Here is a 27701-nt window from a genome sequence, read left to right as displayed (position 1 = left end):
TAACATAATCCATCTTCACACTGACATGCAGTCCCGGTTCTGGACTGCGTTGCTTAGTGGGGCAGTGAGAAAATCTGCAATGTCCACCCCAGCGCCCCCACAGCGCCGGCCCTGCTTGTGTTAGTTTAGTTTTGCCCCCAGCCGGATTCGAACCTAGGGTGGAAAAAGATGCACGATGCGCTCTGCCCACTGCCCTACTCAAACAGCGGAGTAATAATCAAGTTGTTATGCTGATATGCCTGCGCACACACGGCGTTACTAAGACTAAACGTGAACATTACTTAAAATAATAACCAAAGGCTTTCTAATTCCCACTGTAGCAGCAGTTTCCTTCTGTTTCATACATATCGCCCTGTCTCAGTCTAATCTGCAGCATTTCTTTTCCATTGATAAAAATACAGAACAAAGACGTTTAGTTTCCAAATAAGGAACGATTCCATTTTTATGGGACGGTTGGCAACCCTACTTTGGTTACATTCATGACAGGAACGGTAGTTACTCATCACACAAGATTCATCAGTTCACAAGGTTTTATCGAACACATCATGGACAATTTAGTATCTCCAATTTACCTCACTTGCACGTCTTTGGACTGTGGGAGGAAACCGGAGCACCTGAAGGAAACCCACGCGGACACGGGGAGAACATGCGAACTCCACACAGAAAGGACCCAAACCGTGCTATCTGGGGATCAAACCCAGGACCTTTTTGCTGTGAGGCGACAGTGCTACCCACTTAGCCACCGTGCCGCCCCCTTGTGTAATGAAAAACTACAGTTTCTGTCATGAATGTAACCAAAGAGTGTAAAACATCATGCTAAAATCCTAATAAATAAATAACTTTGTCATGTAGATAAGCCAGTGTTGTAATTCCAGAATACACACAAGCTGCCCTGCAACTTAATCTTTTCTTAGTCTAGTTGACTGGCACTTTATTTATCGCTGTGCTTCAGGGGTCACTGGATGCAAGGCAGGAATAAACCCTGGAAAGGGTGACCGTTCATGCCAGGGCATCACTTACTCACTTAAGCATTCACCCACTCATGCTCATTGGTAAGGAGAGCATGCCAAATGCTTGTCAATGACCAGAGGTAAGAAGTGAACCCAGTGGTGTGTCTAGGAATGGGGTCTTGAAAATCTTCTTATACCTGTTGTCCTTTTGGTGCAATGAAATCATCTCCTCTCTCAGTCATTGTAGCAGCTCCTTAGTTTTTATCATGATTGCAACACACCTTAAACACTTGAATATTTGTGTTGTGTTTATATAACATCACAGCTGATGCAGGTGAAGGTTGGTTATTGAGTTCCAATGGTTTAATCATGTTGTAACCCAACTTTAGGTCCTACAGACTGGCATTAGTTTAAAAAAAAAAAAAGCATTTTCTCCCCTTTTTCTCCCCCAATTGCATCATGCTTCCTCTCCACCTATGCAGATCCCTGCTCTGACCGAGGAGATCGAAGCTAACCCACGCCCCCTCCGACACGTGGGCAGCAAGCCGTGTGTTGTGCCACCTAGCGTTGTGTACGAAGAGACACACCCTAAGAGCACTCTTTCCTCATCTCTGTGTAGGCGCCTCTAATCAGCCAGCAGAGGTCGTAATTGCACCAGTCTGACAGAGAGAGACCCCATCCGGCTTAGTCCCGCCCATCTGAACAACAGGCCAATCGTTGTTCATGTGGCCGCTCAGCCTCAGCCAGCAAGACGGAGCTGAGATTCGATACGATGTATTTGAGATCCCAGCTCTGGTTGCAGCGTGTGTTTTTACCGCTGTGCCACCTAAGTGGCCTCTGGCATTAGTTTTTAAGATCAGTTTTTGGGGGGGGGGGGGGCGGTGTCTACTGGCACATGCTTACTGAGGATGGGGGAGGGTGGGTCTAAAAATGTGTGTGATCTCCACTTTCAGTTCAAATCAAGCATGAGCTTTTGGTAATGAATTAAAATGACCTTTTTAACAGACAGCATTAATCGGACAACAACTAATTTGCTGGTTATTGATGAACCGGTTAATCATTAACATCCCTAGTTTGGTTCTTTTGGTTCAAAATGTTTTCTACATAACTTATTTATTTACTACATTTAAAATATTTACTTTAATTTACACATAATTTATACTTTTTGTGTGCACTGTATGCTTTTAGTCGGTTATTGAAACTGTGCAGTACTTTAAGTCTCTGTACAGGCTGGCCAAGCCACATACTACCATCTCCCATCCCAAATAGGGTGAATGCCGGTCGTGTGCTGTACTAAGCGCGACATACTATGCAGTATGATATTACGCTGCATTGGACAAAGTCCAGGCTTCAGCTGGGTGTCCTCTGTTAAACATTACAGAGGGTCAGTGTCACCGCTGTGTCCTAAGACTTGGCTCATGGTGAGAAGTGACGGGCATTTACAGGCTGCTTTAACAAACAGACTTGCACATACAGAGTCACACAGCACCAGTCGATCCAGCTTTTAACCATAATACACAACAAGTCGATGCACGCCAGCAGGGAAACTGTTCATTCACAAGTTACAAGCCTGTTCACGATGTCCACAATGTGACCAGTTAACCTGGCTACACACAGAAAACTTAAGGTGTAAATTCAAAAACAGTGGAACACCAGTGCAAGGCTTTTTTAGGACCAAAGTGCAGGTCTAGCTTTACCCTGTTTGTAGTGTAATTTGCATAGCCCTGTCCTCTTTTAGTATTAGCCAATCAGCTGCAGGGGTAAAACGCAAACTCTTGTTTTTGGAAGAGTACACATGCTGCTAAAGCTGGTGTAGATTTAAAACGGCACATTTTGGCTCCCGAATCACCTAAAAAGCAGCATGGCCAGGTAAGGGACTTCTCAAATTTAAAGGGCTTGATCTCTGCTGATGTACTTTAAATAGCAGTTTTGATTTTTTTGTTGATTTTGTCAAAAGTGATTGGATTGCAGACGTTAGCGTTCATGGTCCTGCATGTTTTAATGCTTTTGATTGTTGCCACGATGTGTTTGTCAAATTATATGATGATTTTCTAATAACAGGTCCTTAGGCCTTTTTACTGTAGTTGATGTTATTAATCTAAAATAAAACCAACTGCTAGGTGGAGTGGTGGTTCTTGAGCTTTTGGGTTCAATCCTGGTTTCTGTTAACTGTCTATGTGAAGTGTGTCTGGTGCTTTTCTAAATCTGTTGGTTCTTTCTGGGTGCTGGGTTTTCTTCCACCTCCCAAAAACATGCAGAAGGTGAACTGGAGGTATCAATTGCTTCCAGGTTCTCCGTGATGGATGCTACCCTGCCCAGGGTAGGTTTCTGTCTTGCATCCAGTTTTGTCTGGCTGCACAGGACCCACAGTGTCTCTGACCAGGATTAAATTGTTATTTGATATAAGATGAAATATTAAATAAAAGATAAAAGTGTTTAAAGCTACTTGTGGCTGAGTAAAATGGGGCAGTCCGCGTACCAGTCTTGGCCCCACCATTGTCATTAGACAATCATGTCCATGCAGGCACCTAACCGGCTGATAGCACTAACTCTAAATCCCCAGATCTCAGTAGTAGTGGGCTAGCGTACTTTAAATATGCAGGAAATAATGCTGTTTGGTCGTTTCTGCCACTGACTGTACATGTTTGCATTCATATTTGACAGCAGTTGCAATCAGCCGTCTATTAATATTATTAATATCTATTAATATTATCTTTAATAGTTTTTTTTGTTATGAGATTTATAACTACATACATTTATAACTACATACATAACTACATACATCATCCCTGAAGATAGAAGTGTTTTAAGCTACTTGTGGTTGAGTAAAATGGGACAGTTGTCAACTAATGAACATGGAAAGAATTGACATTAATTCACATTCACAATAATCAGCAGCTACTTAACTATTATGAATAATTAACTGATCTGACATAAGCATATGTAATCGTGTGCTGTTAACCTGTTGGTGTCTTTAACACAAGCATTGATCACACCACTGAATTTTGACCCCAAATTTCTGAAAACATCTGTGCTAATTCAGAAGCTTCCCATGGTGTCCTTAGTTAAGCTTTCTGTGTGTGTGTGTGTGTGTGTGTGTGTGTGTGTGTGTGTGTGTGTGTGTGTGTGTGTGTGTGTGTGTGTGTGTGTGTGTGTGTTTAATATTTCTGCACTAGAAAGTTGTACTTATATTTAAAAGTTTCAGTCAGCGTGTGTGTGGTTCTGTGTTAAGTAGGTTGGAGTTTCAGAGCACTTTCCCAAAAAAACTATGTTAATAAACATTTACATTTTCTGCATTTTCTGCTTTTTTATCCAAAGTGACTTACAGTACTGTGACAGTATACTTTCTAAGTAACTGTGAGTTAAGGGCCTTGCTCAAGAGCCCAACAGCAATCTTTCAGTGGTAGGGCCTGAACCAGCAACCTTTTGATTACTAGTCCAGGACCTTAACCACTAGGCCACAACAGAGACACACACTTACACAAGGGGCACAAGTTTTGCAGATTTCTGAGCAGTGTCCCATTAAAATGAAAACATGAGCGCTCCATATCAGCAGGTCTTCTTTAAATAAAGCATAAACAACAGTGTAAACAACAGTCATTGTGGTGAAGATAAACACTGTGAGCAGAACCAGTTCAACATTCAGAATGTAGATTTTAAACACTCACATTCACACCTAGGGCAATTTTAGCAGCTTTAATCCCTTAGTAAACATTTCCTCCTTACTCCAGTTTAACAGTCTTCAAACACAGTAAAACCCAGTTAGGAGACAGTGCAGGTAGTGACAGGGTACTGTAGACAGTTTTTAGTATAATCAGTGTCAGGTCAGTGTAGAGATGTTATATGGCTTTAGCTAATGTCTTTGATTTGCCGAGTATCTCTCTTACCTTTAAAATATTCATTTAAATCTGTACCGTCATGTATAATTCAACTCTGATTAATGATTACTGCTTAATTTTGTGTATATGTTGTATTTTATGTATATACACTGATCAGCCATAACATTAAAACCACCTCCTTGTTTCTACACTCACTGTCCATTTTATCAGCTCCACTTACAGAAGCACTTTGTAATTCTACAATTACTGACTGTAGTCCATCCATTTTTCTACATACCTTTTTAGCCTGCTTACACCCTGTTTTTCAATGGTCAGGACCCCCACAGGACCACCACAGAGCAGGTATTATTTAGGTGGTGGATCATTCTCAGCACTGCTGTGACACTGACATGGTGGTGGTGTGTTAGTGTGTGTTGTGCTGGTATGAGTGGATCAGACACAGCAGCGCTGCTGGAGTTTTTAAATACCGTGTCCACTCACTGTCCACTCTATTAGACACTCCTACCTAGTTGGTCCACCTTGTAGATGTAAAGTCAGAGACGATCGCTCATCTATTGCTGCTGTTTGAGTTGGTCATCAGTGGTCACAGGATGATGCCCACGGGGCGCTGTTGGCTGGATATATTTTTGGTTGGTGGACTATTCTCAGTCCAGCAGTGACTGAGGTGTTTAAAAAAAATCATATAAAATGTGTTTGTATGTGTGTGTTAAATGGTTTGAGTAACACCTACATCGAACACTTGCAACTTGCTTTTAGTCCTGTTGGTGACTTTTTATCTAATCATGCAGTTGCAGAGTTAATAACTTCAGTCTTCAGATCACATGTAATCAAGTGTCGTTAATATAATGTTTCGCTAATTAAAAGAATGTTGTTTTATTTCAGTGAAAACTCTCTTTTTGGGATGGGAAATCCCCTGCTGGACATCTGTGCTGTGGTGGACAAGGACTTTCTGGACAAGTAAGTTGTTTTCGTCTCCCATTGACCCGACCCCCCTCCCTGCCCACATGTGTACACTGATGCACACAAGTCTTTCATTGTTAAAGGGGGTGAGCTGTACGGCTTGTTTATTTTGTTGAAGAGTAAAATGCACACAACACAAAAATCTGGAGTCACTGGGGCCGCACTTGCTGTAAACTGAATAATTATTTTAGCAACTTTATAGGTGCATGTATCAAACAGCCATCACAATTCAAAGCTCACTGACCGTACTAAACCGTGCCTATAATTAGATTAGATTCAACTTTATTGTCATTACACATGTACAAGTACAAGGCAACGAAATGCAGTTTAGCATCTAACCAGAAGTGCAATAAGCAGCAAGTGGAGGATGTACAGTATCTACGATATACATTATTTACAGGGTATGGGCAGTGGTATGAACAAGATATACAGGTGAATATATTATTGAATGTACTATAAACATGGTATACAGATGGGAGTGCTATAGACATAATATACAGATTAGTGGGTGCTAAACACCCCAAAAGAACAGCCACAGACATAAGGGCACTTGTGCCATTGTAAATAGAAAGGGTGCTGCCTTTTCAGATGCCCAATTTTGTGTAATAATCATAAGATTGGGACCCCTGAGCAATTAAAAGAGGTAAGTTGTCTCATGCATCATATTTTAAATGTGTTCTGGATTCATTTACCTTTAAAGGATGCTGAATATTGTTTTTTTTACCCACAATGTTGCTGCTAGTTAGTAGCCCTAACAAGGAAGTGGTAGTTCAGTGGTTAAGGTACTGGACTAGTAATCAGAAGGTTGCCGGTTCAAGCCCCGCCACCACCAAGTTGCCACTGTTGGGTTCCTGAGCAAGGCCCTTAACCCTCAATTGCTCAAAATCGTGTTCAGTCATAATTGTAAGTTGCTTTGGATGAAAGTGTCTGCTAAATGCTGAAAATGTAAATGTAATTCATAGGATGCACTGATTGCTGTAAATGTAGTATGTCTTTTTAATGGATGTCACTGCTTGTTTTATCAAATCAATACTTAATGTATTCAACTTGATGTACAACAGTGTGACTTTAGTAAGGGAGTGCAGGAGCTAGACTGTTCTGCCTGCATTCTAGATCCGTGTTATATTCAGCATGAAGAGGGAAACACAATTACTTTTTTTACAACCACAACAATTATTTCTCAAACTTATTTTCCAAACAGTAACAGACGTTTTTAAAAGGAGAGGTGACGTTTTTATTGAGATTAGAATAATCAAATTTAGAACAAAGTTGTCTGATAAAACATTCAGTATATTAGACTGTACTATTTTAATTAGATAAAGAATAAAAATCTAATCTCAGCTCTGCCATCCGGCTGGACTGGGCGGCCACATGAACAGGGATGGGATGAGTCGGACCAGGGTTCCCCATAACTGGTGCTATTACGACCTTTGCTGGCTGATTGATGGTGCCTGCGCAGAGTTGGGAAATAATGCTGATCAGGATGTGGCTCTTCGTGCACAAGGCTGATCCGCATATGAACTCGCCTCGTGCTGGTGTAAAGATTCAGTCGGTACTGCTCACGTGTCGGAGGGGGCATATTGAATTGAATACATATTGAAGGATGATATCTCTATATGCTGTGTTACATTTATTCAGTGGGTTAATGCACACCAGACTGAAGTCAGGCACCTTTCCCAGCCTCCCCAATTACAGGATTTAAAAATCATTAAACCCTAATAGAAAGTTTTGGACTGCAGACTGTGAAGTATACACATTTATACACCTTTAATCCCTTTAATGCTCTTATTCATGAAGTAAAGCTGGTCTGACGATGCCCCTATTCTTTATTGTGTATTTTAGATGAATGTGTTATCCTGACTTTTGGGTGTCCAGAGGTAAATCATGTCTTGAGTTGCAGTCTAGAAAAACACTTAGTAGCTCGGGAGTTCTCGATCAATGCTAAACTGCAGCTTAAGGCAAAAGTCAGACTTTGCACTAATGATTTCCATTTGATTTAGTTAAAGCTTCGATTGCTTTGTGGACAGCTGAGTACAGATGATCAAACTGCACCTGAAATGTGACCCAGACCAGTTGCACAACTACAGTTTAAGACTGGATTAGATAGAACAGCTAAAATAATGGGATAAACCTTGTTTGGCCAACAGTATGTGAAAAGCAATCCTGATTATTGAGTTCAATAAAATGATGCTTCCAACATCGCAGCAGTGATCAGCTCCAGAATGATTTTACTCCTGTGTCCAATGCAAGGTTTATGAACCCAGAACCTTCTTTACTCACTAGGCTCGCACTGCCCTATAGGCGCCATACAAACATGAACTGTATTTTCTACTGTTGATAACTTAACGTCTGATTTTGGGAGCCTGTCAGCCTTCAGCTTTTACACAAAATTTATACAAAAGTCTTTTGTGTCCCATTTTTTCTTGTTCAGGTACGGACTCCAGCCGAACGACCAGATTTTAGCAGAAGACAAGCACAAAGAATTGTAAGTTTCTGTTTATCCTTACTCACTAAACTTGATCTGTTATTAAAGCATGTTAGTATAGTACAGTACATAAATCCATATCTGGTTTGATTTGTTTTACTGTAAACAAGAATGTCCATATTAACATGTAAAATGTGCACAAGGTTTGAATTCAGGTCCTGCTGGTGATCATTTTATCATACACGATGTTCTTGTACTGATTTGAAAACAAGCTACGAACAGATAAGTCCTCAGTGGTCAGCCCAGACAAAGACACATGAGTTTTAATAAACTGATAGTGATGTGGTGTTAACAGGAACAATTAAATGTGTGTTTATCTTGTCTAATGTTTTGTGTATTGAGTTTGTAGTGTCTCATTTAGTCTGTGGTCCATGAGAGAGAGCTCCATGTTAGGAAAACATGTTGGGTTTTTTATCAGCTAGATTAGGGGTGCCCAATACGTCGATCGCGATCTACCAGTCGATCTCACAGTGCACGCTGGTAGATCGCGCCTCATTCAAACAACAGGTCAACGCGATTGACATGAAATGTGGCCACAGTTTCTTTAATCTGCAGTTTGTTACCACAGCTACACCTCAGCCTGCCTAAAGCACTACTAAATTAGAACGTTTTCATTCATCAGTAGCCAGTTTGTGCCATTTTTTTGCATTTTTCCTTTTGTAACCTACTGTTACAAAACTGTTCGTGAAGATAAGAGTGAAAGAACAAAGCACAACGAAACCAAAAACGGTTCGATTTGGGCAATAACACTTCAAAGATGCAATTTCGTTCATACGTGGAAGAAGCTGACAGATAAATTTTAAACCCTACAATCTGACATTCATGTGAAGTCAGGGGCCTCTGCTGGACAATTTTGGAACATGCTGGCTGAGGAAAAAATATCCAAACATAAGAAAATGTGCCACATATTTGATAGCAATTTTGGATCAACCAACTTGTGTGAATCAGACTTTTTTAACAAAAAATAATTAAGTCTAGTAGAGTATCGGTCCACCCTTACTAAAGACTTGGAAGTTGATTGAGAATTGGCATAAGCAGCTACTGTCCAGACTATATAAACCTGAGCGACACTTCAGTGTAGATTATCAGAATAAGGTCAGTGTGATTTATCAGTCACTTGCCCTGCAACTAAAGCACATTTAAAAAAGTTCAAAGCTTTTTTAAGAAATTATGAGGCCAACCTTAAAAAGTAGATTGTGATGACCTGTCGACTGAAATAGATCTCAAGCCACAAAAGTGTGGGCACCCCTGAGCTAGATAGTGATGACTTGGCTTTATTTAGAACCGTCGGCTTGCCAGCTTTATTTTTAATTTGCCTTTTCCGCAAATTAAATTGTGTTTACGTGTTCTTTACACGTTTGTGGAGTTTTGACCTGGTCTAAATATGCCCATAATTTACTCTGGTGTGGCACTGTGGGAAAATGCTGTCGTCTCACAGCAAGAAACACCTGGGTTCAGTTCCCTGGATGAACGGCCAGGGTCCTTTCTGTGTGGAGTTTGCATGTTCTCCCTGTGTCTGTGTGGGTTTCCTCCGTGTGCTCCAGTTTCCTCCCACAAGACAAGCAGTCAGGCCAATTGGAGCTACAAACAGCAGTTATCGTACAAACAGCAAATCGGTTAAGGTACTGGACTAGTAAGCAGAAGGTTGCTGGTTCAAACCCCACCACTGCCATGTTGCCACTGTTGGGCCTTTGAGCAAAACCCTTAACCCTGAATTGCTTAGACTATATACGGTTAGTCACTTTGGATAAAACCGTCTGCTAAATGCCGAAAATGTAAATGTGAACAAACAATTGCTCTAAGTATAAATGTGTGTGTGTCTTTTTTGTGATGAGCTGATGAGCTGACGACCTGTCCGCGGTGTTTCCTATCGTTCGCCTGATGAATCAGTCCCACTGCAACCCTGACCAGGATAAAGCGGTGGTAAATCAGATAATGAATGAATGAATGTACCTTCTTTTAGCAGTGTTTGGTGCACATAAACTCAAAGGAAGCTTTATTGGCATGGCAAATAAGGACATTTTTATTACCAAAGCTTCGTTATGGAGAAAAAAATAACAAAAGGAAAGTACAAATATATACAAAATAGTTATATATTTATGAAAATAAGATAAAATAATGATAAGTGCAAATAATAACAATAAAAATGATAACTTTGACAGTAATGTGTACATAAACCACTGGCTTATCATTGTTTTATGTGTTGTCCTGTTTTCCGAGACATCAAAACACAATTGAAAACTAAAGTAACTCAGTGGTATGTAATTATACAGTACACAGTTTCTCCCTATATGCCCCCCAAACTTTAAGCATGTAATTTTGTGGTGAATGGTGTTGGTAGAGTAGATGCATGGTACATTGTGTCCAGCAGATGGCAGTGCAGGCTCAGAAATAAAATCATTCCCGCGTTTAGGAGTTTTGAAGGGAAGCTAAACTACAGCTTCAGTCTGTAGTAACATAAAAACAGCCACGTTTGACCAAAATACCCATAAAATATCGTGAAATAAAGAAAATAAATCCACTACACACTGTCCCTGTAGACTATAAGTCCCTAAACTAACTCATAAGTTGTCCTTCAGTGCTGTGTAGAGTCCCTCTCCTCTGGGAAAACTCCTGTGTGTTTGTTCCAGTGGCTGAAATAAAACGTTTTCTGATGACTTTGCTAGTCTTCATTTTTAAAACGCTGGTAAAATAAGCCGCTGCAGTCTAAACTGAAAGTGTGTTGAGGGAGGGAACGGAGAATTCGAGGAGACGAACCTTGCAATGTGAACATTTACTCAGCAATGTTTTTGTCAGGACTGCTTTGCCAGCGTTTTCCTAACACCGAGCCAGCGAGGATGCTTAGCTCTGAGAGTTGAACTGGAAACGTGTAATTATTCATCTCTATGTCATTCCTGACAAGTCACGATATTTATTAGCCTGGAAATAGGTCTGAATGAGACACACACTTGCAGGTTTTTCTCTGTGTACACATCTGCTTGTTTGTGGTGTCCACCTGCCTGCCTGGACTCCTCTGTGTACGAGTCCTTTTTGCCAGCGAGCTCCCTGAAGTGCACTTAAAGCTCCTTCTTGATAAAAACGAAGGTCGAAGGCTAGTTTTACATCTCAGTGCTGACCTCAGTTTAATAACATGTTGGGTGTATAATGTGCGTTGAGACCTTCGGTGTATTAAAGAAACGTCAAATACACCAGCTGTCCCCAACCTTTTTTGCACCACTGACTGGTTTCATATAAGATATAATTTCACGGACTGGCAGGGACGGGGGGATTTAAAATAAAATAACTGTACTGCTCACAAATGACCTTTTTTTGCTGCAACGAGACGCTACTCCCACCTAGGGGTGATTGGAGACAATAACACCCTTAAAAAAGTAGTGTTTTCATTGCTGATGTAGTGATCTCTAATTATTTATTCTTTCTGTGCGGCCCGGTAATAAATGACCCACGAACTGGTACCGGTCCATGGCCCTGTGGTTGGGGACCACTGAAATACACCACATCATTAAAACTAAGTTCGCATCTTATATCAGTTACAGCACACTAGTTACTTTAAATAGCTGTTTTCATAACAATTAAAAGGCAATCTTAAGTTTAACTAGATGATTTAGTTAGCTGTGTTGATGAGTTTATGAACCTTCTTATGTTCTTCATATAGCTGTGACATTAAGCATTTAAATATGTGTAGTTAGTAGTAGTAAAAGAAGAATAATGCTTTAATTTGTCCTATATACATTTACACTTGTACAGTACAATGAAATGATTTTTCTGTATAGCTCAGCTTGTTTGGAAGCTGGGGTCAGACTGCAGGGTCAGCCTTTGTACGGCTCTCCTAGAGCCAAGAGGGTCCAACAGTGGCTGCTTAACAGAGCCTGGATTTGAACCCGTAGGTCTACCCACTAAGCTACCACCATCCTTGTAGTAACTGTGAAAGGGAGTCTGCTGAGTCTCAACCCTTGGCTGGATTTCCAGTGATTATTTTTAGTGTATTTTATTTAACCTTTATTTAATCAGGCAAGTCATTAAGAATTGCTTCTTATTTACAATTTACTTATTTACTTGGCTGGATTTCCAGTGATTATTTTTAGTGTATTTTATTTAACCTTTATTTAATCAGGCAAGTCATTAAGAATTGCTTCTTATTTACAATGGCTTATTTACTTATTTCTTATTTACTTCTTATTTACAATGTATTTTATTTGCCTTTTGCCTGGCAAAAGGCAAAGCCTCTTGAGGAACAATCATACAAACAAATTTACATAACACATTGAAAACAAACAATGATGATCACAGTACAATAACACATAGTCGAATCACCCAGCAACAGTATAAAAGAAGAATCAATTTGTCATACAGCTGCATGAATCTCTTAAGATATCTGTAATTTGTTTTTTAAAAGTTGTCTTAGAAATAAATGTATCCAGCCTTAGAGTTTCTTGCAGTTTGTTCCAGTCTATGGCTGCAGCCACTTGAAATGATGACTGACCAAAAATTTTGTTCGTTTTAGGAACCTTCAGTGAAATACGATGAGCAGCGCGAGTATAATAAACTTTTACCAACCACTTTGTCTTAATCAGGGTCACTGTGGGCCGGTGTCACATAATATTGTGTACAGTGTGAGAATGCACCTGAGTCTGGGTGCCAGTCCATTGCAAGGCATGACACACTCATTTACTCACTCAGACTCACAAGGGCACTTTGGAGTGGCCAATTCATCCTCTGTATGTTTTAGGGAATGGAAGATGACCCAAGTACCCAGAAAAACCTCTCACAGGCACAGGAAGAATGTGACAAACTCCTTAAACCATTCTTGGAACCCCAGAACCCTGTCAACACTACCTGCTGTGGGCCGAGTCAGGAATTAAGAAATGGAAATGAGGCATTCTGCATGGATCATCACCCCTGGAGGATTATGCACAGAACAAGCTCAATAAAATCATGATTTGAGGTGGAGGAACTCGAGAGACTTCAAAATGTGCTCGATAAAATGTGCAGCACCCACTTTACTAACTGCACTGCTGTGCCACCCTGAAATATTTTATTGATTTGGGAACTCATTACCATTGTGATTTGACACACTTAAGTATGAAGTATGTGTATAAGGTAAAAATCACAGAGAAAGAAGAAGGGACCAGGTTAATGACTTATTGCTTAGTTACCACGCCTTTCTGCATCAAAGACAAACATCCTTGTTTAGAACTTTATACTTCACATGTGTGAGTCTTCAGTAAGCATTTTGAGGCCGCGCAGGTGGTGTAGTGGTAAAAACACACGCTGCTCACCAGAGCTGAGATCTCGAAAACATCGTATCGAATCTCGGCTCTGCCTGCCGTCTGAGGCTGAGCGGCCACATGAACAACGATTGGCCTGTTGTTCAGATAGGGGCGGGATTAAGCTGGATGGGGACTCTCTCTCAGACTAGTGCGATTACGACCTCTGCGGGCTGGTTGGTGATGCCTGCACGGAGATGGGAAAGGAGTGCTGTAGAGGGTGCGGCTCTCCGTACACAGCGCTGCACTGCACTGCACTTTTTAAGTGTAGGTGATAAGATGTTCGATTGCTGTGCACGTGTCAGAGGGGGCGTGGAGCAGCTTCGTCCTCCCCAATCAGGAGCAGAGACCGGTTCGGGTTGTTTCTGTGTGGAGTTTGCATGTTCTCCCCGTGTCTGTGTGGGCTTCTTCCAGGAGCTCCGGTTTCCAAAGACTTGCAGTCCAAAGACACTAAATTGTCCTTGACTGTGTTTGACATTAAAATTGACTGATGAACCTTGTGTAATGAGTGACTATCGTTCCTGTAATGAATGTAACCAAAGTGTAAAACATGATGTTAAAATCCTAATAAATAATAAATGTAACACTTATGCACATGTGGAAATGCTTGTAGACTAAATATTGTGCTACATCTTGACTGTCAGGCATGGATTACATTCCACTGTCAGTGGAACATCTAACATCTGAAATGAGAACATTAAACTAGAATTTAGAAGGCCATGGGGGTTTCCATAAAGTTGGGAAATGTCTTGTGGGATTTGTGAGGGATTTTTGGATTTTGGTGGATATTTATTGTAAAAAAATTTTTTAGATATGAGGATCTTTACATGGATCTTCTGCTTAGCCTAAATTTCCCCCTACTACTTATTCTGCCCAGGATTGATGGTCCCTGGGGGCTCCCTCTCCGCCTCCAGCACCCTCCTGAATTATTTGCTATTAGCTCCAGGGCCTCCTTTTCTCCCACCACTTGACTTTCTTAATGCCTCACTGTCCGAACGCTGACCCCTCTTCCATTCCTCCCAGACTCTGAGCAGCGGATAAAAGGCTCCATCATTATCCCACCTGCTCTGTGTTATGACTGTTTGGATTTATGTACTGGGAATGATGGCTGCACTAACCTGGCTGCCAGGAAAGCCTGTTCCTACCCCCAGTTCCCCCTGTGCCCCCAGGACTATACACCACAGAAAACGCGAGACTGGTTTTTATTGGTGCGGCGGGACTTTCCGCTACTAGCTGCCCTCTCCTGCGCGGAGGCCGATCTTTCGTCAGTTGGGTGCTTTAGGTGGCGTTTGGCCAAATGGAACTGTGAATTAGGTACTGTGATGGTCCCAGGTTAAGGCCTGTGTGTTATTACAATTTGCTTCTTCATAAAGTCTATTTGTCTTTCTGCACAAGCTGGAGGTCTGTAATTGCTAAGCTGCCGGCCAAGATGGAGCGGAGCCAGGCCGTCTGTTTGCCTTCCTATGCTAAATACTGCTCCGATGGTGTATAGTTGGTTCTGTTCCATGTATTCGTTACTGATGTGACTGTCTTTGGTGGTTCATATAGAGCTTTTGGCTCTGTCTGTTAGAACGGCAGTTCACAGTTTGACTTGAAGTCCATCCTTAAAAAACTGACCTCAGGTCTGCCCTTCAGGACACACAGTCCTCATTCTGAGCGGTGACAAGTAGCTCGACTGTTTTGCTCGTCAGGTCCCCTGGCAGCTTGGTCACATCTCTCTCACTGATGCTGTGCTGACTGTCCAGCAGGGGGCGCATCCCAAAATCTGCTGCACTATTCTTGGCAACACTGCAATGGAACCATTGGTCAAATCCTCACCATGGAAAATAGTTAATTTTTTTTTTTTTACCTCATTCAGTTTTATTATAACCGTCTGTGTAAAATATGCTTGTAATTTTATTATTTAACATTGCTCAACGCTCAAGAATTAATTCTACGAATAGAAGCAGACAGTTAATCCACTGCATGTGGATTGTATTGGAGTATTATGGGAATTTATTGTGTGCTATAATTTTATGAATGCCTAACCATGAGCCTGTTGGACATCTGATTAGAAAAACATTAGGCATTAATACGAAGTTTCCTTCCTTTGCGTCTGTGATGCATGTATGTGTGAGTCTGCAATAAGCATTTTGATCATTAGGCACGCTTTTATTTATCGTTTTTGTGATATTAATAAATGCAAAGGCTGCCGCCTCACAACAAGAAGGTTCTGGGTTCGATCCCCAGGTGGGGCAGTCCGGGTCCTTTCTGTGTGGAGTTTGCATGTTCTCCCTGTGTCTGCGTGGGTTCACTCCGGGTGCTCCGGATTCCTCCCACAGACCAAAGACATGCAGGTGAGGTGAAATGGAGATACAAAATTGTCCATGACTGTGTTCGATATAACCTCGTGAACTGATAAATCTTGTGTATTGAGTAACTACCGTTTCTGTCATGAATGTAACCAAAGTGTAAAACATGACTTTAAAATCCTAATAAACAAACAAACAAGTAAGGCCATGGGGGGTTATACTTCATCAGTGGGTAGAGTAGTTTGTGGACTGTCAATAAAAATATGCAATACACATTGTGTAGTGTTCATAACTTGTTCTCATCAGTGGTAAACACCCGTATGGTTCAGCTGGTGTAAACAGAGTTGAAGAGTTAAAGTCCTTGCATCCCTCAGTGTATCTCTAGTTACAACCACATACAGAAATATCATTTGTTCATGGAACGTGAAACCAGCCATATTTTAGTGTTAGGTTAAACCTTGGGTTTTCCTCAGCTGTCTGAACTTCAGTTTTATAGTATACTTACCTAACAGTCCAGGAGTGGCGCATCATTACTCATTTCTATAACTCTGTCTGCCTTTGTGTTGTCTGAAAAATTGACTGCATTCCGCTGCACTATTTCATGAGAAGAAACTGGCACTGATTCTAAGATTTCTCAGTAAGTCCTTACCTCATGTTGCGAGTTCACATTAGGCCGTGTCTTGTTCTGTACATTAAGGTGAATTCTTTAGAAGGACCGTTGTGAATCACCAGATCATCCCTGGGCGTCCCACACATGAGGTGAGCCAAGGGCTGCTTGTTTAGAATTCTGTCTTTAAAAGCAGAGCAGATTGTGTTTGATATGTTTGCAGGCTGGGCTGTGCCATCATGTGAGAAGATTAAGTTATCATGAACGCAGCACTTCCCATGACCAAATGAAGGTGTTGGGTACCTGCAATGTTCCGATACCATGACCAGAGTGTACTCCTTGTTGGACCCCCGAGCAAGGCCCTTAACCATTAGTGTTAATAATCAGTGCTTACGGCAAGCAAGACCTCATCGGTTAGTGTCACGGTCCAATATCAGTAATGCTTATGTGGCTGAATGTAAGTAAATCCATGTGGTCATGTTCCAAAGTCCAAAGTGATAAAAAAAACTTCCTAAAGACTTCAGGCTGTTATTCCGAAACCATGGACACCCTGATGTGCCGTAATGAGATGTTCCACAGATAGAGATGTGAAGTACAGATGCTCATGACCTTCTAGACATGTGATGTACAAACCATTTCCATGTTCTGGAATTTTACCCACTGTGATTGTGGTTTTTCGGCTGAATTTCCCGCTCTTGTGCTGTGGTGATGGTGACTGACGTGAAGATCAGCATGAAAGGGCATGTTGACCTGGGAAAGTGTGTGTGTGTGTGTGTGTGAGTAGATCAGTGTGAGCTGTGATGAGACTCCTACACCAGGATTACATGCTGATAGAGATCAGTGTGCGTGTTGAAACAGATCTGGATCTGATAATGGAGACTCTGTCGGCTTCGGGCGGCGCGTCTGCAGCTATCGTCTAATCGAGACGTCGTTCCTCCACACCTGTGCCTCTCATCAAAGACTGCGTGTGTACGTTTACACGTCAGTATTAGCAAAGCTAATGATGGGATTCGGTTCGACAGATCGCCGCGGCGGCAGAACGCAACTCGTGCGAGTGTGACATCATGGGATAATTAGGCCTCGGAGTGCGCCCGCGTCTACGCCGGCGCTGATTTGCATTTTAATACGCTGTTAGCATAGGTGAAGGTTTATCTCCTCTTGATTAGATTCCAGTGATGTAATTACAAAGCCGAGTTTTACTTCTAAGAAAGGGCGCCGCGCCTAAACGTCAATATGATTACCAGTAATTGTTTCAAAACAAATAAGCGGCGGAGTAATCAGTCAGCGCGCTGCCTGCGAATTGTTTTGGCGCGCTGCTCCGGCGGAGGCGCGTCTCGTTCGGCTCATTTTAACATCTCAATTTAAATTGGCTTTCCACTCGTCAGAGTAAAGAATATTTTAAAGGCGAGTGGCGAAGGCTCAAAGGTAATCAGCGCTTTTAATGATCTTATTTGTGTGTGAGTGGCTCAGCAGGCATTTACTTAAGAGGCACTGAGACGGCTGAGGCGATGCTTTTCAAAAGCTCTCCCCTGACGGTCAAATCCATCCATTTAGGGAAGCGGAATTATTATTGACTTTCTTTTTGCCTCGCTCTCCTTAAACAAGAAAAGATAACAGATTCAACCTTGGGAGTGCGGTGCGCTAGAAGCTTGGGGAGCAGAATAAGTAATGGGACCGTCGTCTAGCCGGGACGTGCCTCGCTGTGAAATGGGCTATCGATTCCAAACTGATAAACTGTGTTCTCTTTGTGAAGAAATTACTGAACAGTTTAATCAGGGAACGAGCGATATTTATCGGCCACCTCTCTTTTATTTATTTCTTTGACTTTTTTCTAGGGATGTAACGATACACTCTACCCGCGATGCGATTCATGATATGATTTTTCCCCCGATTTTTTTTTTTTACTGAAATTGAAGACAAATTAAAAAAAAAAAAAAAAAAAAAAAATACTGTATTTGTGATTATCTTTTATTTATCTAAATAATGAATGCCCTTTCATTTCTGAGGTAGGTACAAACTATGCAAAACAATTTTGAATTAAGCCCAATTAGGCAGAAAACTCTCGAATCTGGCAAGCATATAGCGCCAGTGACGTCAACCAGACGAACTGTATATCGCCAGTGACGTCAACCAGGCGAGGTGTATAGCGCCAGTGACGTCAACCAGACGAACTGTATAGCGCCAGTGATGTCAACCAGACGAACTGTATAGCGCCAGTGACGTCAACCAGGCGAACTGTATAGCGCCAGTGACGTCAACCAGGCGAACTGTATAGCGCCAGTGACGTCAACCAGGCGAACTGTATAGCGCCAGTGACGTCAACCAGGCGAACTGTATAGCGCCAGTGATGTCAACCAGGCGAGGTGTATAGCGCCAGTGATGTCAACCAGTGACGTCAACCAGGCCAACTGTATAGCGCCAGTGACGTCAACCAGGTGAACTGTATAGCGCCAGTGACGTCAACCAGGCCAACTGTATAGCGCCAGTGACGTCAACCAGGTGAACTGTATAGCACCAGTGACGTCAACCAGTGACGTCAACCAGGCGAACTGTATAGCGCCAGTGACGTCAACCAGGCGAACTGTATAGCGCCAGTGACGTCAACCAGGCGAACTGTATAGCGCCAGTGACGTCAACCAAGTGAACTGTATAGCGCCAGTGACGTCAACCAGGCGAACTGTATAGCGCCAGTGACGTCAACAAGGCGAACTGTATAGTGCCAGTAACGTCAACCAGGCAGTGTGTATAGCATCAGTGACCTCTGCTGTTTAAAGTGAATATCGATTATTTTTACATGTCAAATCAATTTGAATCGTGGGATTTTTTAATCGGTTATTAACCGTCTTGTGGTGCATCGTTACCCTGCTCTTTTCTCTTGCCTTGCTGTCTCTGGCACATCTTTCTCGGTCCAGCGACAGGTTTAGCAAAACTCCACCCGAGAAAGCTGGAATCAGTCGGGCTGATTTTGCAGTCTGACTCCACAGGATGAGTCTGTTGAAGCAGGGATTGACTGTCCTCTTTTAATTCGGTGTCATCCTGCTCTGTTTGATCTCGTCCCAGTTGCTTCTGTTTACTGTTTTTCTGAGCGTAGCGTTCGGCGCCAAGCCGTCTTACTCTCCTCTTTAACGTTTGCTACAGACGGCGGTAGAGCTTAAGACTGCTACACGGATACATCTTTAAATGAGCGGTTGTTCCTAGGATTTGTCAGTGTGTATAAATACGATTGTTTAGCGTGTGTTTGTCGTTGAGTTGTCAGCGGGGCGTACTTCTGAACATGGATGAGTGCCAAAATCGAAACCAGACAAAAGAACATCGCATGCTGTAATGGCCTGTTCTTCTGGAATGGCTTTTGGTTAGAATTTAAAACATGACTGCAAGGATTTGCTTCCTTTTAGCCATAAAGCTGGTGATTGATATTTATTTTAAAGGTGGGTATGCTTGTCCCTAAAACATGTTGTTCATTGTATTTTTTTCCTTTTCCCCCTTTTTTAGAAAATAAAATGAACTACTCCACCAACTTATAGCCCTAAATAGTAGCCACTAGTCTTTCTGGCCCATTAAATAACAAATAATAGGGGTCGCTCAGGTGGCGCAGCTCTAAAACACACGCTGAACACCAGAGCTGGATCTCGAATACATCGTATCGAATCTCAGCTCTGCCTGCCGGCTGGGCTGAGCAGCCACATGAACAACGATTGGCCTGTTGTTCGAATACGGGCGGGACTAAGCCGGATGGGGTCTCTCTCTCATAACTAATGCAATTACGACCTCTGCTGGCTGATTGATGGCGCCTGCACAGAGACAGGAAAACAGTGCTGTCAGGGTGTGTCTTTCCGTACACAACGCTGAGCTGCACTGCACTCGTCAAAGTGTAGGTGATAAGATGCATACGGCTGCTGCCCACATGTCGGAGGGGGGCGTGGGTTAGCTTCGTTCTCCTCAATCAGAGCGGGGATCGGCATTGGTGGAGAGGAAGCGTGGCGCAATCGGGCAATTGGACGCGCTGAAAAGGAGAAAAAGGGAGAAAATGTTTAAACAAACAAACAAAAAACAAATAATAGTAATATGTTTGCTATAACTAGCAACCTAAACTAAAAAAAATAAATAAAACGAATTAGCAAAAAATTCACTAAATTATTTGTGAAAAAATCAAAATCATGTCATAAAAGTACATAAAAAACATCCAGCACTTACTCGTATTTCTAACTGTATTTAGTAAAGTATTTTGTCCACAGTTGTGACTGTACAATGTTTATTATTTATTTTTTTAATTTATTGTTTATGTATTTACCGCTTTATCTCTTAATCTAGTTCTGTCCAGTTACCCAGATATATCACTCCTTGCTGACCCCTGATCTGATTGAGAAGGGCCATACCTAACACCTCTCTTTTGCAACACGTGTGCGTGTCGTAACAAACCTCTTTTTTTCACCTGAGGCAGGTTTACACAGGAAGAGTCACGCACTGCTCTCCATTATTCACCGTCTCTGTGCAGGTGCCTTCGACTTTCAGCAATAATGAGGAACGAGGAATCCCTTTGGCCAATCATATCAAAGCTAAGATTTGAAATCTCAGCAGTGGTGGGTTTGCGTATTGGACTGTTGCGCCACCCGAGCGACATGGCGCACTTTTTGTTTTTTCTCTTACACTGATTTGTCAAGGTATGTGAGCAATTTTATTGTTTTTGTTATTCATTTTTCCCTTTTTCTTCCAAACGAGTCGTATCCAATTACCTGGTCGTATCTCTTCTCTACTGCTGCAGACCCCTACCCTGACCGAGGAGGGCTGTGCCTAACACACGCCCCCTCGGACACGCCTGCACGAGGCGGGTTTACACAGGGATAAGTGTCGCGTCTGGAGAGTCATGCACTGCTCTGCATTGTTCACCGTCTCTGTGCTGTGCCTCGACCTGCCAGCAGAGGTCGTAATTACAGCAGTGATGAGGAATCTCTCTGGGACCTCTACCCTGCAGAAGTCAGCCAATCACGTCTGCATAAATGCGCCCGGCTGGATGATAGCAGAGCTGAGACTTCAACAATTAAGCTAAAACTCTTCCGTTCTGTTTGTTAGTATTTGTTGGAACAGACATCATGGTGATTTTTAGCTGTTTAACAGACAGATTAAGAGCTTCCTACTGAGCAGCTAAGCCATGAACAGTCCAGGCTTTAACAAGTTAATTTACGCTGGTGCGCCGAAGCACTTCAAACCCAAACATCAATCAGATTCGCCATGAATACTGACGATCGGTGCTCCTGTATTCATACCAGCTCTTTATCCTAAATTACCTGGCCGTCAGTTGTTAGGAAATGCTGCTCTACACTGATCTGTGTCCCTGGTGGACGCTGTTGAATGCGCTTAAGTCGCGCTCTCCTTTGTGTGCCGTCCTGTGGGAATGTCGTGTGAGATGTGGAGGCATCGCTTGCGTCTGGACTGGTTTCACGATGGATAATGATCCCCTTTGCTATTTAGGCCAGTGAATATACAGGGACAGCTGTGGACCAGAGGGTGGATTTGTGTGTGTTCTTTCTGGCTAAATGATTAAATGGTTAAAAGGCTCTCAATTGTAGCAGAGCCACATGATCCCCGGGGCCTCTGCACATGGGGGGGAAGGTCCCGAGGCAGCTGCTGCTTTCGGCCAGAAATCCTTAAGCCCTCTGTGAACGAGGCCCCTCGGTGCACTTAGGTGCTGAAAAACTGTTATTCAAGCCCAAAGCCTGTGTGTGTGTGTGTGTGTGTGTGTGTGTGTGTGTGTGTGTGTGTGTGTGTGTGGAGCCCGAGTGTTCATTTCATAGAGGGGGACCACAGCAGGCTACAGATTCTCTAAGTGTCGACGATTGGGAGCAGGTGTCCCAGTGAGCTTTATTAACCGACATCCCACCTCTACCCCTCATTCTGGTGGTGAATTTAACCCCACGGGTGCTAGTGTCTCACTGACGCCTGCAGTCCGTCTGTCTGTGCCTGATTCACACTTAAATATCTACGTGTGTTCAATATTACGACAGCATTCTTTGCTACACTGGGTCTGATTTTGCCATTTCATGCCTTTTATGACCCAGTTCACAGAACCAGCACTGATCACAGAAAGTTAACAATAAGAAAGGAAAGCGTGGCATCAGGGCCGTGTTGGGCCTTTATCCCCAGCACATGTTCTACTACTGTACTACTACTACATGTTCCTGATTGCTCTGTGTAAGAAAGTAAAAGATCACTAAGTGGATTGAAAATTATTAGTAAAGTCAAATTTATTTGTTTAGCGCTTTTTACAATAGACATTGGGTGTGTTAGAAAACCTAGTGCGCTCTATAGACAGCATTTTACGTCATTCTACGTGCGCTTCCGAGAAGGAGGCGCTTCGAATTCCTAGACTCCTTAATTTGCTCACTACTAAGGTACACTATATTGCCAAAAGTATTCGCTCGTCTGCCTTTACACGCATATGTACTTGAGTGACTCCCATTCTTAATCCATAGGGTTTAATATGATGTTGGCCCACCCTTTGCATCTATAACAGCTTCAACTCTTTTGGGAAGGCTTTCCACAAGATTTAGGAGTGTGTTTATGGGAATTTTTGACCATTCTTCCAGAAGCGCATTTGTGAAAAACCACCCCACAGCATAATCCCCCCTCCAACAAACTTCACACTCGGCACAATGCAGTCAGACAGGTACCGTTCTCCTGGCAACCGCCAAACCCAGACTCGTCCATCGGATCGCCAGATGGAGAAGCGTGATTTGTCACTCCAGAGAACACGTCTCCACTGATCTAGAGTCCAGTGGCGGTGTGCTTTACACCACTGCATCTGATGCTTTGCATTGCGCTTGGTGATGTAAGGCTTGGATGCAGCTGCTCGGCCATGGAAACCCGTTCCATGAAGCTCTACACACTGTTCGTGAGCTCATCTGAAGGCCACATGAAGTTTGGAGGTCTGTAGCGATTGACTCTGCAGAAGGTTGGCGACCTCTTTGCACTATGTGCCTCAGGATCCGCTGACCCGCTCTGTCATTTTATGTGGCCTAACACTTGGTGGCTGAGTTGCTGTCATTCCTGATCACTTCCACTTTGTTATAATAGCACTGAAAGTTTACTGGAATATTTAGTAGCAAGGAAATTTCACGACTGGACTTGTTGCACAGGTGGCATCCTATCATGGTACCACGCTGGAATTCACTGAGCTCTTGAGAGCGACCCATTCTTTCACTAATGTTTGTAGAAGCAGTCTGCATGCCTAGGTGCTTGGATTGGATAATGTTATGCCTGGTCGGTGTAGATGCTAATGTAAATGAATTTCCTGCAGTGGAAATGATTGTTTTTAAGCTATTACATTAAACAATCATCTTGTCATTCTTTAAAACGATTTAGATGTCTGGAGAATAAATACCTTGAGGGAAACATTACCAGTGTAAAAAGTTGTTTGTTTTGTTTATGTGGTTTCATATTATTTAGCTTAAATGAAAAATCTGTGATTGGAGTTGTGGGAGAGACTAAAAGGATAAACATGGAGGAGTGAGTGTGTGTGTGTGTGTGTGTGTGTGTGTGTGTGTGTGTGTGTGTATATATATATATATATATATATGAGAGAGAGATGGAAAGTTCCAGCAGTGTTTTGATCGTCCTCCTCCTCCCTCCGGTGGAAAGTGCTTTGTGCAGGTTGATGTGAAGGCTGGCACTCGCGCCAGGAAAAGGGAATAGTGATGGAGAGACGTTAGTTGGTGTGCAGTTTGCAGCTTTTATTTTTAGAGACTGGCATTTAAAGCTGGGACACTCTGTTCTGGCTGCCCGTTAATGACTCATTGGGGGGGGGGGCTACTGTGCCCAGACGGCACTAACAGCAGCTCTGGTTTGAGCTCTGTTCTCTCAGGCCAGCCTGTACCTTTAGTAGACGCATTACTAATGGTTTGTCTTCCTTAATTAATTAAGCATGACTGTATTAGTTAAATGAGCAAATTAGCTCAAATTTGACACTGATTTTGACTCACTGGCATTAAATCATGAAGCATGAAGGGATGAAAATTTTTGCCAGTTTGTTTTAACAGGAATCTGAATGGGGAAGGGTGTCGGGTGGGGCTTCGGGAAAGTCTAGACATTAGGAAGTGCACTTGTTCCAAGCTTGGATTAAAATAAGCTGGGTCATGCCAGGATGGGCATCCAGAGTAAAAACTGGCAAATACACAGACCAGGCATAACATCATGACCACTGAGAGGTGAAGTGAATAACACTGATTATCTCTTCATCACGGCACCTGTTAGTGGGGGGGATATATTAGGCAGCAAGTGAACATTTTATCCTCAAAGTTGATGTTAGAAGCAGGAAAAATGATCAAGGGTGAAGATTTGAGCCAGTTTGTCAAGGACCAAATTTTGGTGACTAGACGACTGGGTCGGAGCATCTCCAAAACTGCAGCTCTTGTGGGGTGTTCCCGGTCTGCAGTGGTCAGTATCTATCAAAAGTGGTCCAAACTGGCGACGGTGTCATGGGCGGCCAAGGCTCATTGATGCACGTGGGGAGCGAAGGCTGGCCCGTGTGGTCCGATCCAACAGACGAGCTACTGTAGCTTAAACTGCTGAAGAAGTTAATGCTGGTTCTGATAGAAAGGTGTCAGAATACACAGAGCATCACAGTTTGTTGCGTATGGGGCAGCAAAAGTGGGACCAACACAATATTAGGAAGGTGGTCATAATGTTATGCTTGATCGGTGTACGTGGACTGGTATGATTAGCTGTGGCAACAAGACAGGAAAAATCGGTGCAGATGTGCCACGATTTGAATCAGTTATTCATTTAAGATAAAGCATTGTTTTGCATAGTTTGTACCTACCTCAGACATAAAATTCTAACAAGACTGGGTTAAACAGTTGTTTTAATAAAGGGCTAATAGGGCCGTACACCCCCTGACCACCTTGTTTTTATTAAAGGGGGCAGCCTCGGTCAATGAATGGCCGCTTTGTGAAGCTTGAGTGAGGAGATGTTTGTAAATTGTCCGTTTCCTTTCGGTTCCCATGTTTATGTGGAATCCACATGATGGATACATTAATAACGTCCCCGAACCAGCTGGAACGTGCGGCTTCAAATAAACAAACCCGTCTACTGAACTTCATATTTCAGACTCGCCTGGCAGCGCAAACGTCGTCCACATTTCTTCTGAGCACCTGAGATTTTAAAAAGCTTTAATCTTTTCGTACGTGCAGGCGTGCGCTGGTACGAGCGCTCTGTGCTCCTCTACCTCCTGTAACGTTTGCTTAGTCCGCAGCTCTGTATCTTTTGCCATTAAATCAAACTCTTTGGCATCACAGTTGTGAAAAACGAGCTCTTTTGGGGGTCACGGTTATGTCAATAGCTCTAACAGATGTGGAGTAAATCTTAAGGAGACGGGTTTGTGTACCTGTGGAGCTAAAACCAGATAAAACTCAGATAAAAAGATCCTCGAACCCGAGCGTTTACAGCCGCCTCTGAAGCCCTCTGTCTTTCTCACGCCTGATTTGGAAACAGACCGGTTCTATTTGAATTGCATTTGTTTGCGGCCCACCACGCTCCTTTGATAGCTCAGTGCTTGTTTCTGTTGTGTAGAACTAAAGCGGCTCTTCAGGGCTGTGAAAGTGGGCATGGTGCCCTCAGAACAAACTTGGTCAAGTGGTTCGCTGTTAACGATGTCTTCTTGGAGCTTAGATTTCAATAACCTCGCCTCTGCCAAGCTCTGAAAAAAAGTCTTTGTATGTGACATTTTCTGGCCTTTGTGCTTTTTCTTGTCCTCCCACTTAACGTCATGGCTTAGAAACGGCATTGTTAGTCCCAGTTCTCAAAATGTATACACCGATCAGCCATACCATTAAAACCACCTCCTTGTTTCTACACTCACTGTGCATTTTATCAGCTCCACTTACCATATAGAAGCACTTTGTAGTTCTACAATTACTGACTGTAGTCCATCTGTTTCTCCGCATGCTTTGTTAGCCTGCTTTCACCCTGTTCTTCAATGGTCAGGACCCCCACTGGACCACCACAGAGCAGGTATTATTTAGGTGGTGGATCATTCTCAGCACTGCAGTGACACTGACATGGTGGTGGTGTGTTAGTGTGTGTTGTGCTGGTATGAGTGGATCAGACACAGCAGCGCTGCTGGAGTTTTTAAATACCGTGCCACTCACTGTCCACTCTATTAGACACTCCTACCTAGTTGGTCCACCTTGTAGATGTAAAGTCAGAGACGATCGCTCATCTATTGCTGCTGTTTGAGTCGGTCATCTTCTAGCATCTTGTATTTCAAGTCTACATTATATCGTATTGTATCGTTTATCGCCACTTCTCAAAAGCATATTGAGATACGAGTTTTTTAGTCATATCGCACAGACCTAGTCGATACTATTACTGTAGTATAACTACTGTAGCATTTACACCTGATGCCATCACACCAACACAAGGCTGAACTGTTGATACTTGGCATGTCTGACCCTTTTATCTACACGTCACAGCAGAAATACGTATCAGACCAGGCAGCTGTGATTTACTGATCCTTACCTCTCATCTCATTTGTTTATGATCCAGTGTCCAGTTTAATTAACCTAAACAATGTTGTGTTGATGTGGCTAATCATGCTGCTTCTAATCAGCAGGTGTTTGCTTCAGAATCAGACTTTAGCAGAACCCCTCATGGTTATTTATGGTTAGTATCGTCGTATGATCTTGGCTTCTTTCTGTTTCTGTTTATTTCCAGCCTCTGGGTTTTACACTCCCTCCACATACGTGTGCAAACAAAAGTCATTATCGTCATAAACAGCCGAGACTGGAACAAAACTCGTCTGCGCCGTTCCGAAACGACGGCCCGTTCTCATCTTGATTTAATGCATCTAACTACGAGCACATGCCGAAAACGTTCTCTTTTATCAATCTGACATTTAAGTGCATTCTTTTCAACCCTTGTAACATTTGTGGTGAGGCATTTCAAAGGGAACAGGCTGACATTCCTCACTGTGCTTTTTTTTCCCCTCGTTTCTTTTCTTCCTAAGTGAACATTTGGTGTTCTTTCAGACTATAACTCGGCCCTTACGCTCATTTGGAGCTAAATGGTTTGATGCCGGTATGCTCTCTATGCACATGCTTTCTCCTTGTCCAGATTTATGAGCTGCTGCATGTTAGATTTCACTCTGATCGGTTATTTTAGCGTTTTACCCTGACCTAATCTGTATGCTCAAGCATTTATGGAAACGTTTGTCTCCATTTGCTGATTTTCCACTCTTTTGAAAAGCTTTTTTTTTTGTTTTACAAAATGTATAAATACAGTACAATCCTGTTATAACAGACCTCAAGGA

General features: G+C 42.7%; 1 protein-coding gene across 2 annotated transcripts in view; it reads left to right on the top strand.

The window, feature by feature from the left end:
- adka (adenosine kinase a) overlaps positions 1-27701 on the top strand; it is a 220702-nt gene that overhangs the window by 1083 nt on the left and 191918 nt on the right. The window contains exons 1-3 of one of the 2 annotated variants that reach the window (XM_062995562.1): positions 2736-2819; positions 5672-5746; positions 8181-8234. In XM_062995562.1, the coding sequence (XP_062851632.1) occupies positions 2812-2819; positions 5672-5746; positions 8181-8234 (137 nt within the window). In that variant the 5' untranslated portion in view covers positions 2736-2811. Of the gene's footprint in view, positions 1-2735; positions 2820-5671; positions 5747-8180; positions 8235-27701 lie in introns of those variants that run through there. The other variant, XM_062995561.1, reaches the window with a different exon arrangement.

This window comes from Trichomycterus rosablanca, chromosome 5 (genome assembly GCF_030014385.1).
Source record: "Trichomycterus rosablanca isolate fTriRos1 chromosome 5, fTriRos1.hap1, whole genome shotgun sequence".
Taxonomy (NCBI): Eukaryota; Metazoa; Chordata; class Actinopteri; order Siluriformes; family Trichomycteridae; genus Trichomycterus; species Trichomycterus rosablanca.
Note: the sequence above shows the minus strand (reverse complement) of the source record. Positions and strands in the feature narration are given on the sequence as shown.